At 51.6% G+C, this 16,329-nt stretch overlaps 1 protein-coding gene across 1 annotated transcript; it reads right to left on the bottom strand.

Moving 5' to 3' along the window:
• Window positions 1–2,406: 2,406 nt before the first annotated feature.
• On the bottom strand, window positions 2,407–6,878 carry ZIC3 (Zic family member 3). Its single transcript, XM_063313460.1, has 3 exons — window positions 5,762–6,878; window positions 4,148–4,311; window positions 2,407–2,860 (listed from the first exon to the last, which is right to left on the bottom strand). The coding sequence occupies exons 1-3, from the start codon at window positions 6,876–6,878 to the stop codon at window positions 2,681–2,683; spliced, it is 1,461 nt and encodes a 486-aa protein (XP_063169530.1). The 3' UTR covers window positions 2,407–2,680.
• Between the last annotated feature and the right edge of the window lie 9,451 nt (window positions 6,879–16,329).

The raw sequence follows: 16,329 nt of genomic DNA, 5'->3' as shown, positions 1-16,329 counted from the left end.
CGAACCGGTAGCTCAGTGCGGAGCGTACCAAGCATTTCCCTTTAATTCTTCTGAAAAAGTTTCGCAGCGAATTAAGCGATTCCTTCTCCCCCAGCGATAAGAGACTCGCGTCGGATTTAAAGGCTTTTTTTCCCCCCGCTTGCATTCAAGCGCACAGCAAAGCCGCCTCCATCGCCGCCGCGGGGTTCGCGAGAAGGGCGGCACGATTTCTGGCGAGGAGTGCATTTGTAGCCCTTATATCTCGGGAAATCCAGGCCCTTGTAGGAGGGGAACAGGGAGAGTTTTCGGCCTCCTGTCCCAGGGAGCGCCTTTCCCTTCCTTTCAACGGGTAAGTTAGAAAAAGGGAAAAAACCCGCCGAGTTTTACAAAACTCGCGAAGCGGCCGCTATTTTTTCCCCCTTTTTTTGCGGAAGCAGACGGAACTGCCCGGTGCGGACCGCTGAGGGTCTACTCAGGAGTAATCCCCACTGAGCTGAAGGGAGCCGACTCCCAACGGCAGCCGAGCAGCTCCGAGGATCCGCGAAAACCGGAGCCGGCGGAGGAGAGTTGCTCCGTAAAATCTTCCTTAGCCCTTTCTCCCCAGCCGCCAGATTGTCCCCCCGCACACAGCCCAGCTAGCGAAACTGTTTCATCTCGGAAAGACAGTGCAAGGACAATCGTCGCTCGGAAGCTCGCGGGAGCTGCCGGTTTGGGCGCTTTCCGTTCACAGCCTGACTTTGAAGAAATCACAGTTCCCAACTCAGCAGCCGGAGAGTACAGCTTAGCCCTCTTTTCAAGCCCCCACCCCCGCCATGAAACAGCCAACCCGGAGGATAAGTTTAACCGAAAACCAATAACTGAGCTAGGAAAAAACAGGCACCAACCAGGAAGATTATCCTGGACGCGGCCCCGCTTGGCTGCACCCAGCCACGGACAGGCAGGGAACATCTTGATGGAGAGAACTTCACCAACTTCCTCTCCAGAACGTCTTAAGAACTTGTATTATTTACAATGCCTATATATATATATATTCCACCAAAGTTAAAAAGAGATGGCACCCAGGGCTTAGAAATCCCCTCCAAGCCAGGATCTAGTTGAGAATAACTTCTCCTGAAAATTAAGGAAACTCAACGGAGCGGACGATTCATTTTGTTTAGGAGGGCAGGGCAGATAAATGGGTATTTTTAGGGTAGGCAGAAGTGAGTATGGTATGTACTACACAGAGGGGGAGAGACACAGAGAGACTTTCACCTACATCCAGAAAAATATTTTAAGTTTACCTTCAGATCTTTTCACCGGCCTGTCGAGATGGGCTCTTGGGTGTGTCTGCCCTCCTTCTGGCGTCTAGGGCATCCAAGCGGTTTAGGGGAATTGTGGAGTCAAAAGGCCAGCAAGCTAGATCCAGGAACTGACCGGGAGTTTTGCCCGAGAGAAAGGAAGGACCCTTCCTTCGAAAGAGCAGAAGGTAGAGAAGAGCAGAACTGAACCTGCCTCCTGTCCACCAGCAGCTTTTCACATAAATAAAAGCCAACCGTTAGAAGTAAGAAGGAGCAAAATCAGACACTCAGAGCAAAATGGAAGGATTTTTTTAAAACTTCAGGCTCCCTGCCTGCCTCCTATAGGTTGTTTGGCATGTGGGGCTTTTCTGCAGTGATGAAAGTTGCCCTCTGCAAGAGAGACAATAAAAAAAAGGAAAGGGGGGGGGGGAATCTCCAAACAAAAAATCAGGCCTACTGTATTCTTTCCCAAACAATAAACTTTTAATGCTAAAGCAGTTATATAACCAAAAAACTGTACATTGTTGTCTGTGTTTTTTTTTCTTTTTTGTTAGAAAACAAAATTTCTTTTTTTTAATGGGATTTTTTTTCCCATAAATATTGTTCAGTTCCCGGCACTTTTCTCAATAATTAAATTACAAATGATAAATATGGCATTGTGGATATGTATTTACACACAAAAGAGGTATTACAAAAAGGCAACTGTTTATATTACAACTGCCAGGAGCTGGGTGAAATTAATATCGGACTTTCTCATTGTAAAAAATATACTGAATGACACCCCTTCCCATTTCTGCCATTAGAAGAAAATACATTCACAACAGGAAGGAAAAGGAAAAGAGGGAAAGGAAAGGAATGGAAAGGGGGAAAGAAAGAAAGAAAGAAAGAAAGAAAGAAAGAAAGAAAGAAAGAAAGAAAGAAAAAGAAAATATAGGACTTTGGCAAGTTTTAAAACTGTTTCTTCCTTCTATTTTTAACAATCACAACTAAGGCCAAGGGAAAACACCAACTTTGTTTCTGAACATCCCACTGAAGGACAGGTTGAGATGTTGGAGGGTGGGTGCAAAAGGTGAAATATCCACTGAAGTCAATTACAAAAGGCAAGAAGAAAAAAGAATGAAGCTCAAGAATGAACTAGAAGAATTTAAAAAAAAAATGAAAGAAACACTCAATGCAGAAAGAGAACCAGCTAATCCTGAGAAAAGCAGACATGGTTAAGTCCAGCCTCTGGCTCTTAGACTGGAGTGGGGGATGACAAGCCACAGGACGCCTGCTCCCCTACATCCCCACTTTTCTCGTTCCTTTTGGCAATTTTTGTCCTGTAAAATCCAGCAGCAGGCCAGACAGAAATTGCTGGGCGTCCTTTGACGTCGCGGGGAATCAGAGGGGGCTCGGTTGGCAGGCCGTGGCTGAGCGGTTCCTCCTCAGACGTACCATTCGTTAAAGTTGGGGGGCAGACCAGGGTTGGGGGTGGCCGCCTGGACAGCTGAAGGGGGAGGCTTGGCAGAGTCCTTACTGGGGGCAGCAGCCAGGGCAGGGGGTGTGGAGGATTCGTAGCCTGAACTGGCTGCAGGGGACGATTCGGAGCTCTGTGTTTCATGGACCTGAAAAGAAGGCAGAGACAATCATCAGAGGATCCTAACAGTTTATTTATTTAATTGATGTGGTTGCCCATCCCATATACGTGACTCTGGGCCACTGACAGTTCCAGCAGGGTAAAAGCAGAGCCAATAATTATAAAGATCAGCAGCATAAAAATAGCAGCCGAAAACACTCCCCCTTGGCTGGAGAGGGGTGTGTGTGTGGAGGGGGCAAACTTAAACCAATTCTTAGATTGATAGATTTTTGACAATCTCAGAGAAAGTAAAAAAAGATGCCCTCGATGCCAAACTGAGCCCAAGATTAAATGGAGAATGAACCAAAAGGATTAGGGGTTCTGGAGGAAAAGTTTTCACCCTGCCCTGTAGAGAAACAAAGACTCACGGCAATCTGCAGGACAATTCGAATGTATTACCCTTGACTTGACATCCAGGAGTATTGCAAATGACCTTGAAAGGGATTTATATTTTAGAAGCTTACATACATGTGGGGGAAATGTAGCTTGTTCCACCACCAACCTCTTCTCCTGGGTTCCTGGAGAAAGTCTCCTTTTTAATTCATTTATAGATTAGATGGAGAAACCAGGGAACAGGCACAGGGGATGAAATACTCTTTAGCAAAGGGGAAATAAAACAGGAACTTAAAGCAAACAGCCACTGGGGAAGCAAGGTCTTGCTCCTTGTCTGGCCAGAATCAAGCCAGGCAAAAAATAAGAAGGCCATTATTTTAAAAATAAAACAATAGGATAAAAGTGTGTGCGGTTCCTCTCATTTCCCTTTCTCCGAGGTGAATGCTTATTCTGAAGGCCAATGCACACTGGGAAGCATGAATATGTGCACACATCCAAATTGTGCTGGTCTTGGAGAAGGGGGCATTATATAGATAACCGTAATAATAAACAAACAAAAAATAAATGCACGTATATGTGTAGGACCTTAATATATAGAATTAAACAACTGTCTGGACACACACACACATAACAGTATCAAAATACATGAACCATTTTGTGGTCTTTCTGTAAGTTGTTGGTACACTAGTCATACAGTGTAAATAATGAAACAAATAAATATAGTTACATAATCTATTTACATACATAAATAGAATTCTCTTTAGGAGTGAGAAAAAGACAGCATGTGTGTGTGTGTGCGCACAGTTACACATACACACTTATTTGTGCAAGAACACGTTTGATAGCCTTTACAATTCCGCAAGATTTTTTAAAATAACGTCATCAAGCATGGAAACACCACTGTGCAAATATGGATCACTAACACTCAGGATCCAGACATTACCTTCATGTGCTTCCTTAAGGAACTGGGGTGGGTGTAAGACTTATCGCAGACTTTGCAAACATATGGCTTGTCAGAAGTGTGCACATGCATGTGTTTCTTTCTGTCGCTGCTGTTTGCAAAACGCCGATCACAGCCTTCAAATTCACATTTGAAGGGCTTCTCTCCTGCAGATGGATGGGAATACAAATGTAAAAGATCAGAGGGCTGGTGGTGCGTGGGCCGACTTAGGGGACAGAAAAAATAAGGGGCTTTCACACTTTGTCCCTTCTCTCGTTTCTCTCTAGAGAAAACTTCAACTCCTGAGTAATTTTTGGCTTCTATTTTTCCCATTCTGCTTTTTCCCAGGAACAAGCTTGCACAAGGGTGGGAGGGAAGGAGGGAGGAAGGGCTCAAAGGGGTGCAACTTCTAAAATTGGGCTTGTTGACAGTCCCAATGACCACTGGGCCTTTAATCCTGTGTTTATCACATGCAGCCAGCCACCCCTAGAAAAGATTAAGAAATTGACTTTGGAGTGATTTATGAAATACAGATGAAGAGAAAAGGAAATAGGGGGCAGCCTTTTATTTCTGGACTGATCCAGGGCAAATGGTAAGAAGTGGAGGATCCCAGAATGCTAACATTATTTGCTGCTTCTACGCATTTTACTTTTCTTTTTAGAAAAACTGAACCCTTTCTCCAAAACAAAACAAAACAAAACAAAAAGGAAGAAGAGAGAAAAAAGAATACTGGGGCAAAAAGTATCACTGATTTAATTAGAAGATGTGCCAATCAAGTCATTAAAAGAGAGAGCGGAAGTGAGCGAAAATTAGATGCCATTTGCATCTGTATGGTTTGCTTAGCAGAATGTCTGAGCAATGCGAAGTCTCTTTTAAAAAGCAACCCACACACTTCCAGTGAATGCCCCCCTCCCCCTCGGACTCATATTAAGCCCCCCACCACCAGGAGGAGGATCGCGGCTGAGAGCAACAAGGAGAAAGCTAAGGAAAGAAGGAGGAAAGAAAGCCTCGGAAATCTCATTTCGGAAGAACGGAAGAAAACAAAAATAGAGGCCCCCCAAAAAAACACACCCCCGCACACATATTTTAAAAAACCAAGAATTTTCTTGCTCTCTCGTGAAACGGACAAGATCTCGCCGTTTTACAGCAGGCTGTGAAATTGACCCGCCTCGCCGGAAAATGAAATTCAAGGGGAAAAGAGATTCCCCGTTGCATACGGAGTAAGAACAACCCCAAACACAGCCCGTCGTTCGTCTGCGGTCTTAGCCTGCTTTCCGCCCCATTTCTTCTCCCCTCATCCCGCTCCCCGCTCCGACGCTTCGATCCCGTCCCCCAACGCCGCCGCCAACTCCTTTGCATCCTCCCCAGCTCCACTGCCGTCTCTCTCTCTCTCTAAGCCCCTTCGACAGCCCCGTTTCCCTTCTGCAAGCCGCGTTTACACGCAGGCTGAACCCGCCGCCGAAACCAATCCCTTCCCGCGGGACCCCAAACGAAGCGAGCCGCCCGAGAGAAAACCTGGCCACGGGAAGCGCAACCGGGCTTAGCAGGCGGAGATGAAGGGCGCCGCCGCCGCCGCCGCCGCCGCCGCCGCCGGGGGGAGCGGGCCCCCTCCCTTACCTGTGTGGGTCCTTTTGTGGATTTTGAGGTTCTCCGAGCGGGCGAAAATTTTCCCGCATCCCGGGAAGGGGCAGGGGAAGGGCTTCTCGCCCGTGTGGACGCGGATGTGGTTGACCAGCTTGTACTTCGCCTTGAAGGACTTGCCCTGGCGGGCGCAGTCGTCCCAGAGGCACACGTGGTTGTTCTGCTCGGGCCCGCCGACGTGCTCCAGGGTGACGTGGGTGACCAGTTCGTGCATGGTGCTGAACTGCCGGTCGCAGGAGTTCCTGGAGGGGCCCGGCGGCTGCGAAGGCGCGTCCCGCCACTTGCACGCCAGCTCCTGCTTGACCGGCTGCCGCAGGTAGCGGAAGAAGGCGCCGGCGCCGGCGGGGTGGGGGTGGTGGTGGTGGTGGTGGTGGGCCGCAGCCGCCGCCACGTTCATGCCCCCCACGTTCACGTTCACGTTCACGGGGCCGTAGTTGGGGAAGGCAGGCGCGCCGCCGTAAGCGTCCGCCCTGGGGCTCGAGACCCCCCGGTAGGAGTCCGGCCGGCCGAAGAAGTCGCCGCGCAAGCCCAGGTGCAGCTGCCCGCTCTCCACGGGGCCCGACGGGGAAGGCAGGCCGCCCGCGTTCTGCTCGTGCAAGCCGGGGAAGAGCAGGTAGCCGCCGGGCCCGTCCGGGAGGCCGCCGGGCGGGTTGCTGCCGAAGAGGCCGTGCTGGGCCGGGGAGCCGGCGGGGGCCCCGCTGGCCCCGCCACCGCCGCCGCTCGAGGACGCCTCGGCCAGGGCGCAGCCCCCGCCGCGGTTGCGGAAGAGAAAGTCCCGCGTGGAGTTGAAGGCGGCCACGTAAGGCGAGGGCACCTGGCTGGCGGCGGCGTGCGGGTGAGGCGGCGGCGGCGGGTGGTGGTGGTGGTGGTGCGGGTGGTGGTGGTGGTGGTGCGCGTAGCCCGAAGCTTGCGGCGTAAATGCCGATCCCTGGCCCGCGGCCAGTTCGTGGGCAGCCGGGCTGAGTTTGAAGGAAGAATCGCCGAAAGGGTGGTTGAGCCCCATGGCCACGTCGTGCGGGTGGGGGCGAGAGGCCGCGAAGCCCCCGACCCCCAAGGCGGGGAACTGGGGCCCGCCGTCGAGCAGCATGGCCATCGCCCTCCTTCAGGCGGCCGCGAGGGAGAGGACCAGGCGGCGGCGGCGGCGACGTCGATCCACGGCAGCGCTCCTCGCCCGCGTCTTCCTTCCTGGGGCGCCGGAGGGGCCCCCCTCCGCCTTTCCGAGCCGCGAGCAACGCGGGGCCGCTCCGAGCCCCCTTCTCCGCCTCCGGCCTCCGCTGCCCCCCTCAGCGTCCTTCTCCTCCGCTCCCCCCACCTCCCGCCGCCTCGAGATCAGCCCCACACAATAGCTGGGCGCGCAGGAGGGCTGGCGCGGCGGCTCCGCCACTGCCACATTCACACGCGCGCCCGACCTTGCCGAAACGCGGGGAGGAAGAAAACCAGCCGGGGAGGGGGGAAACCCCACCCACTCGCCCGGAGGGCCAAGGACGGGAATGCCCCCGGCCGCGCGGGCAAAGGAGGGGCGCCCCGCGCAACCCCCGAGGAGGGGGATCCCCGCCGCCGCTTCCCGCGCCTGCCTTCCCGTAGGGCGCCCTCCGCTTCGGCGGAGCGACGTCCTGGCACTGGCTGGAGTCGGGCGCTTCTCCCCGGCTAACCCAGAGGGAAGCAGCCGAGGGAGGGGCCGAGAGGAGCGCAGAGCGGGCGGCGGGGGGGAGGACGGGGAGACCCGACTCCGGGGGGGGGGCTGCGTCTGGGCCAGCCAATGGGGAGCCGGAGAGCGCGCTGTCACCTGACCCTCCAGCCGGGCTGCCCATTGGCCCGGCGCCCCGGACGGACAGCTCTTCGCATTGAAAATGGCAGCTCGCTGGAAGGGCCGCGCGGTGATTGGACGGGGCGCGTTCCGCGGGGCGCAGGTAAGGTTAAAGGCGGCCGGCCCAGCCGGGCTCCCCCCGCCGCGTTTTGTTTACTGGAGATGCGACGGAGCGGGAGCGGGAGCGGGGGAGGGGGAGGGGGAGGGGGAGGGGGAGGGGGAGGGGTGGTGCTCGCGCATTCTCCCCCTGGCCCCCTAAGGGGGTCTTTGCAGGCGCGGAGCTCTTCCTGACGCCCCGGCTTGCCTTTAGCCTGGATGCTACCCCAGTTCGGCCGCTCCGATGATATTTTTTTTATTATTATTATTATTATTATTATTATTAGATTTTCCCTCTCACTCCCGTTTATTTTTTATTTGATCTTCCTTTTTCTTTTCTTTTGATTTTTTGCTCGGAGCAGCCAGGTCGGATGGCCCGATTCCAGCCCACAGATCGATCCGACGTCGAAAAGGGGTCCGGGCAGAAGGAGGCGGTTAATCCCTGGGCGTGGGGGGGGGGGGATCGTCCTCGTCCCTCCCAATGGATGGTGGGCGGTAGATGAAATGCCGTATCGCGACCTTTCTCCTCCAACCGCTTTTGGTTGAAGGGGTGGTTGGGAAGAAGGGTTTCTTTTTTGGAAGGGGCGGGAAAAGTCCGTTCGTGGACTCGCCCCGTTGCCGCGCGGAGCGAGTGATGCTCCGAGAAGGCAAACGTTTTGCGCTCAAGTAGAGCGACGGAGACGTTTCATAAGGAGAAGCGACCCTGGTTTGCTCTCTGCCCGCCGTTCTCGGCCCCGGAGAGACCGTTCTGATTTGGGGCTGGCCGGGGAGGGGAGAAGATCGAGAGCCCTCCTCGGGAACCCTTTCCTGGGCCGAGCGAGAAGTCCTCGCCGGAGAGAGCCGAGCCCTTCCCCCTGGCCTTCTGGCAGAGCGGCCGCTCCGGTTCGTAGCGGTGAGAAGCAAAATTCCCTCTGGCAACCGCGCTCTCACGTCGGGCCGCCGGGCTGCCCAGCTGCAGCCGCCTTTCCCTTGCCTTTGAACGCTTGGTGCTTCTGGAAAACCTTTGCAAAAAAAGGGGAGGGGGCAGAGGGAAACCAAGCCTCGAAAAGAAAAACAGGGGATGGGGTGGAGAGATGAGAAGGAGGAAGAAAAAGATTGCAGTCACTGTAATGTGGTCGCTCTGCCCAATTACGGAATGCCCCCTCCTTTTGAAAGAGCTCCGAGGAAAATTCGCCGCTCTCCGGGGCAGGAAACGCACATTTGATCCGGCAAGGAAGAAGGCGCTTCCAACGGAGTTTGGCTAAAATGCAGGCAGCGGCCCCCTCTTTGCCTCCCCTTCATTCCCTCGTCAGCCCCCCGAAATTTCATCATCTTTATTTAGGGAAGTAGTCAAAAAGAGAGCAGGGAGAGAGACAGGGAGCAAAACCAGGGAGAAGCAGAGGGGGAAAACTAAGGCCTTAACCACGCATTTTGTAGCAGCCTTTCACAGCCGCCGCCCCCCTCAGTCTCACAGCCCCCTCCCCGCAAGAAGGTGAGTCCGCTCCTTTCCGGGCGCGCTCTCAGACTCGGTCGCTTTACTTGCTCGCCAACTTTCTTGCCGCCACAAACTGCTTTCTGCGCCCCCGCCCCCCCGCCCATTCGTCTCCTGTCTGGTCTGCAGCCGAGAAAGAAGCTCCACGGAGAAGGCGGGGTGGGGTGGCCTGGAGGGAGAAGGGTAGGGTTGAGGGTCTGTGGGTTTTGTGCCTCTTTGGTGCGTCCAGACAACACACAGACACACACACACACACACACTGAGGGGCAAGGAGGAAGCGACCGCGGTAGAGGAGGCGTTGTTCTTGTTCGCCCTGTTGTTTTTATGGTGAAGGTTCGCAAAGTGCCAGGCATCAAAAATGGCGCGCGAAGGGGGGGGGGGAGGATGGGGCGCCACCGAGCGCGCGGGGAAAGCGGGAAGGACGAGAGGACACCCGGAGGCCTTTGGCCCCTGCCACCAAGCCGGGGAGGGGGCTTTTCCCGGCCTTCCTGGGCTTCTGCGGAACTTTCCCAGGCGCTGCCCGAGCGCTGGGAAGCTAAGGCGGCCCCGCTCCCTTGGAGGCCTTTTCCTACCCCGACTTGGCCCCTCTCCTCCCGCCCGGGCCCTCCTCGCCCAGGCCGGCTGGGCCCCGCCGCGAGCCGCCTCCTACCTGGCCCTCGGCGTCTGTCCTCCGAGGCCGGGCGGCAGGAAATTAATTACCTCCCGCGCGTGTTCTGCCCTTGTCTCGGTGACACGCGCAGAAGAAAGAGGCGTCCCTCAATTAGATCATCAAGCGCGTCTGGTTTAGGGCACCTTTCTGGGACGGGGGCTTCGAGCTGGCTGGGGCGGATGACCTTTGTGGGGCAGCAGGCCAGGCCTGGCCTGGACCCCCCCCCCCCTACACACACACACACCGCCCCGCTGCCAGTGGCCTTCTCCTTCGCAGACGCCGGCGCGCAACTTTCAGCGCCCGGAGCAACTTTCGCGGGAAGGGGACCTCCAACGCCCCCCACCTTCCTCTGCAGACTTTTCTCTAAATCGGGGCGGGGGGGAGAGAGGTGCTGGGGTGGGTGGACGACAAACCCGCAGTCCAAGGGGAAGGGGGGCGGCCCCAGTTGCATTTTTTAAAAAACCTATATCCAAAAGTAGATGGGGAGGGGTGAAAACAGATCAGGCGGCCCCCCTGCTGAATCTAAAGAAAGAGCATCCTTTCCAATCCGCGTGGGAAGAGATCCGGATTTACCTCGTAGGCAGAACAGATCCCTGTCTTTGTTGTGCGGAGGAGAAAGGAGTGCTAAGGAGACGGGTTTCGTTTTGGAACGGCGGGCGTTTGTGCTAAGAGAGGGAGCGTCTTGCGGGCCGGTTTTTCTCCGGGCTGTTTCAAAGCGGCGGAGGGCAGAACTGGGTCCCGGCTTGAATCCACCGATCGCGGTCTCTCGGCGCTGTTCGGTTGCTTCGTTAGGACGCGGAGAGAGGGAGGAGGGGGCGGAGAAGGCCAGCTTGACCTACTGAAGTCTACTTGTAGATTAAGCAACGTAAATGAAGCTGTAAATCTTTTTTATACGTTTCTCCCGATCTCTTCGGCCGAGCCTCCGTATGTCTAGACGACCCGAGAAATAATGCAGGAAGACACCAGAATGAGTGAAGCTGGAATCACTAACCCCAAGACGGGAGATGTAAGGGTGAGCGGGTGTGTATAGCGATAGGCCCGACTTTCTCTCTTGAAAAGAACTTTTACATTATGAAAAGTCCTCAAGAGAAATACGGAAAAGAAAGAAAGAAAGAAAGAAAAAAAGAAAGAAAGAAAGAAAGAAAGAAAGAAAGCTCTGCGTGTTAATTTTAAAAGGAATCCGTCGCTTTTCCTCTTCTGCCTACCTCATTAAATTTCCAGTGATTTATTTCGAGTGTGGGAACTTCCTTGCTGTGTTTATTTCGCGAGCTTTTTGTATATGGAATTGGGATAACAACAACAATATACAGACAAAGCTGGTCTTGAAATCCGCCCTCCAAAGAGAGAGAAAAGAAACGCCCTTTGCCTTGAAATCCCAGGGGCAAAAAAACGTGTATCCAAGCTGAATTGTACTCCACTTTTATTTTAATATTTATTTAGGATACAGATGCTTTATGTTAGCTCATTAGTTCATCGGCATTTATTCCTCTTCTAAGGAATGCTTGTGAGCGAAAGTCTGTATTTCACACAGTTCCCGGAGATGAAACCGTTCCGACGTCTCTCTCCAAAGATCAAATAAGATCAAACTTCAAATAAGTCTGCAGGGAAGTTTCTGTCCTTGTACTCTTGTACGGAAGAAGACGGGAGATATACAAAGCCTGTGATCGATCATGAAACTTTCCTTTTTTTTACGAACCATATTAATGGTCAGCTACACACGCAGACCCTCACCCACCTTCAAATTATACCCTATAGAAATCAATTTCCTTTTTCTCTCCTTTATTTAATATTGTCAGCCCTTCTGTTCCCCACTGAGGAGGTAGAAAGAGAACGAATTTCTTGTCCATCATTTCTGCGGGGTCTCCAAGGCCTCTCTCGGAAAAAGTCAATTTGTTAGGACTTTGCCTTCACTTGGGAGAAAAAATAACGTGGGGCGAGTGTACCTCTTCGCGCCTGCACGCTTGGACGCCAGTGACAATCCTGTGCGTTTATTTGATTTCCTTTTCCCTTGGATTTGGTTAATACAATAAAACGGATCCCAAATGGATCCCCACTGAACGCCTTATCCGTTCTGGTCAAGTTCCGTTTGGAAACCAGCCCTCGCCCCTTCCGATCAATTTCGCCTGGAGATCTGCAAGGCCTGAAATAAAATTGGAAAGACTTTTAAAAGCATGAAAGAAAGCGAAGCTTCCGTGAGAAACCCACGCGCCCCCACCAATGGGCCCAGCGTTTTTAATCACTTCGCGGGCCCGAAAGACGAGAGCTAACAAGCTTCAGAGGAAAGGGCTTTACGCGTCCGCTCGTGGCAACCCGAGGCGAGATTCCGCCGTAATTAAATGCAAACTACAAAGCGCGCCAGGCGAGTTCAGGGTAGCGCGCGGGGACGGCAAAAGGAATCACGTGTGCATTTGAACTTCAGCGGGCCCGGCCCGGGAAACAAGTCTGAACTCCGACGAAGCGGGAGGAAGGGAGGGTCCGTGCATCGGACTGGCGTCACCTATTCCCACAAAGATCCTCCAGGTCGCGAGAAGGGAGCCCCAACCACACATTCTTTAAAAAGCCGGCTGGTTTTCGCATTGTCTCCAGTCCGAGCTACATCCTGCCCCGATTCAGCCGGTTATTTACCCGCGCCCACCCCGGTGTTTTACATGTGGCCCAAAGTAACTGATGTAACGAGTCAGGCCTCTGCAGGATTCCGATGTGGGTCCAGAGCAGAGCCCTAACTTTCTCCACACCCCTCGATCTATGGAGCACTATGATTTTTTGGTGATTGTCAGAGTTACGATCGCTGTTTATATACCTACAGTAGGTCAGAGTTTCTCAACCGCGGCCACTTCAAGCTGTGTGGACTCCAACTCCCAGAATTCCCCAGCTGGCTGGGGAATTCTGGGAGTTGAAGTCCACACAGCTTGGAGTGGCCGAGGTTGAGAAACTCTGACCAAGTTGCTTCAAAGCAGAAGGAATCTGGTGTCCCCTTTTCAGATTGACAAACGTTATTAAAGTTTCAGGAACTAGAGAACCCACTGAGCATATGCCTTTGAATGAAATGTGTTAGTTTGGAAAGGGGCTACCAGACTCTTCATTTTTGGCACAGTCCTTCTCTAAAGCCCTAGTTGCTTTACCTGATTGGCTGAATCCAGCTATACTATCTGAACATACATATTAGGGACGCTATCCACTTTAATTCCCAAGGCAGAAGGACTTGGTGGTTCCAGATCTCGGCGAGAGGCAAGACAGAAACGTGGAGGGTATCTTAGTCATTGTTAAATAAATCGCCTGAGATGAATAGATCACTAAGATTTGCAAACGAAGGAGAGATTTCTGAAGTCAGGAATTAAAAGTATCTTCCCTCCACACTAAAACGCAGTTTCAAGCTTATTTGGGGAAAGATTTTCCGCTTTTCTGCTTTTTCTAGCCCACCCTGCTTCAACTGCCAGATTTTTGAGATGTACATTCAGATGTACCAGTGATTGGAGAAGGCATCCATGTAAAGGAAACACATGAGATTTTTTTAACGATTATTCTTTCTTACTGTTTCAGCTGTGATCAGGTTTGGATATAAATATATTTTTAAAGTACACACTTTTTTTTCATTATCTTTGTACTGCAGTTGGCCAAAATTCGACTCAAATATTTGTGGGGGGGGCGGGCTGTCTGATCTCTACGACTTGGCAGGAGGGGGGTTTATAAGCATCCCTGCCTCTGAAAGGTTGTAAGCATTCCCCTCTGGGGTATGCAGGATTGGATTTTGTGAGTAAATGTTTCCTCAATTAGATGTTGTTTTATTAGGGTGATGGATACTCTCCTGGATTGCAGGGGTGAATAGTGTGAGGGCCACTAATTTATTTGTCTCCTTTAGAGCAAGAATGGCTAAAAAAATTGAGCTTCTGCCTGGAAGGTGTTTGTTTAATATCTGACCATTTCCAACCCTAACACAGAACAAGTTCTTCAAGTCTCTGGTTATGGAGAAGGGGGGGGGCTTCCCCCTTGCCAGAATCTGTGGCAAACTTTCCCAAATACCAAAGCAGATTAAAATCTACCCTTTTTGCTAGAGCCACACCGGAAAGCTCTATCTTTCCACTATTAAGTTTTTAGATAGTTGTGACGTTTGCCCTCAAAATTAAAACAAGACAAAACTAATTATGTAAAAGGAGATAAATCCAGAAAGTAAGGTGCCCTCCACTGTATAGCTGCCCAGTTTGGGCATATACCAACATGACAAATCTCTTTCCAGACACATACACTGTGAGCTTTTTAAATACTTTAACCAGCTTTGAAGGTTAAAAAGATATATAATAGCCAGTCCTTGTCCCAGAAGCCACTCCAGAGCCTTCACACTTGGGAGGGCTTAGCAACTCCATGATCCTAAATACAATGTTTAAAACAAGTAATTAAAATTAAGAAGGGGAGGTGGACACCTGATTTCTAATGATCTTATTCCACAGACATACACTGAAAATTGTTCTCTTCCCGCCCCCTGCCCCAACACACACACATCTTTTCCTGCAGAAGGACGGCACAAACTACTTATTTGGAAGCAAAGCCATTGACTGCAAGGGGTGGTTCTTCATCAGTGACCAGATCCACGCTTCCACTTGGCTTTCCCCACTTCCTCTCCCTTGTCAAGCGGTGATGTAATTTGGGGAATGGCCTTATCTGCATCTGCTTCTACATGAAATTTCACCCTTCCTGGCTTCCTGTCTGCTCATATACAACAGATTGACCCCCTCTGATTGGCCTACTTTCCCTTCCCTTCCCTTCCTTCCTGTCCTGGAGAGGTGGAAGAAAAGGAGTTTTAAAAAAATCCTGTTTAAGATTTCATTTTGCCATGGAATACACCCCTTTCTTCCAATGCTAACTTCGAGGAGGAGGAGGAGGAAGAAGAGAAAGGAGACTGAATGGAAGAGGAAAAAAGGAAAGGAAGTGGCCAATATCTTAATCAGGGACGAAATGACCTGTGACCCGGAAGGTGGCTTTATTGTCCTCCCTCTTGTGCGGGGGACACACACTGCATTGACCCTTTCTGCTTGACTGAGCCCTGGGGGGCAACCGAAGCAAACAGCCCCTCCAAAGGCATGTGAGGGCTTAAGGCCAAGTCGCCAGCCTTCCTCTTTGGATCACAGGCACTGGGGGGATTTTGCCCCTGCCCCTCCCCGTCTCTTTCCTGAAAAGGAAAAGGCCGGTCCTTGGAAGATATCGGCTCCCTTTCAAGGCTACCCCACCCCACCATTCTGCTGGTTTGGGGCTTGAAGGAGACAGGAAGGGCATCCGAGGACATCCACGGGGAAACAGGAAGGATGCCTAGATTAGGGTGAAAAGGAAATCTCCCAAACAAAGAGGGACATCATTGGACCTGTGGTTTCTTCCCTTTCAAAAATTGGGGGGGGGGGAGAGGCCACTTGACCACCTTGACACTTGTCTGGGCCGGCTCCTTCTGTCACTGGGCATCCCAATTCCGAACATTCCAACATAGAACCCTGAGAAACTTTCTCTCAATTCCCAATTAACCCAATTAACGAGAAAGCTCCGAGTTTGTCGTTAGCTGCATCTCATCTCTGTTGCTTCTCCAGCAGAAAGGCATTTGTGCACAGACAGATCTCTGCTCAGTTGCAAACCAAGATTGGATTCTGACTTTCTAAACATACAGAATTAACCCTGTGCCACTGGGGGAGGGCCAGACAGGAAAACAAAATACCCCTCCATATGGAAACTCCCACTCCCTTCCAAATATATTTATTATGCAATTCATTCCAAAACACCCTGTGTTACTGTCTCTTAAACAGCATCCAAATGTGCAAATATGCAAAAGTTATCTTGTTTGTTTGTTTGTTCCTTGCCTGTTGAACCAATCTGGATCACAAGCCACAAAGTGGTTGCCTTTATTACATCTTAATCTCCCCCTTTCTCTAAGGCAATGTTTCTCAACCTCCTCAACTTTAAGAGCTGTGGACTTCAACTCCCAGAATTCCCCAGCCAGCAAAGTTGAGGATGCGGAGAAACACGGCTTTAAGGAGTTCAAGGAAATGTCCCTTGCACTTGATTCACACATGGCACAGGGCTATCATGTGGTTTGTTTGATTTGGTTCGGCATGTTGCACAAACACAGCCAGTGTAGCTTGTAAACCAGGGCCTATGGCTTAGCCAAGATGTTAACTCTATCCACTGTGGTTTGGAGAGCACTTTCTATTCATTGAAGTCTAAAGTCCAAAACAGTCAGGGGGCATCATCTACTGTTGAGCTGAGATCTTCAAAACGGTTGGTCTACCTCTTTCTTGTAAGTTATATCCTTTGCTTGCTCAAAAAGGGTGGGACCAGATTCTCATGGGACCAGATTCTCATGCCCCAGGTCAATGAAAGAGGTTGTCTTCTTAAGCCCTATCCTTCTTACCCCACCTTAGGTTAACTGGAGAAGATCAAGGCCTCCCTAATCCAAGATCTTCACAATCATAACAGCAAATGTCTAAAGATAACAGGCTTCTGCTCCCAAAAACAAGCTTTGGATTGGTTAACTCAACCTACCA

The sequence above is a fragment of the Candoia aspera genome, chromosome 12 (assembly GCF_035149785.1).
Source record: "Candoia aspera isolate rCanAsp1 chromosome 12, rCanAsp1.hap2, whole genome shotgun sequence".
NCBI lineage: Eukaryota > Metazoa > Chordata > Lepidosauria > Squamata > Boidae > Candoia > Candoia aspera.
Note: the sequence above shows the minus strand (reverse complement) of the source record. Positions and strands in the feature narration are given on the sequence as shown.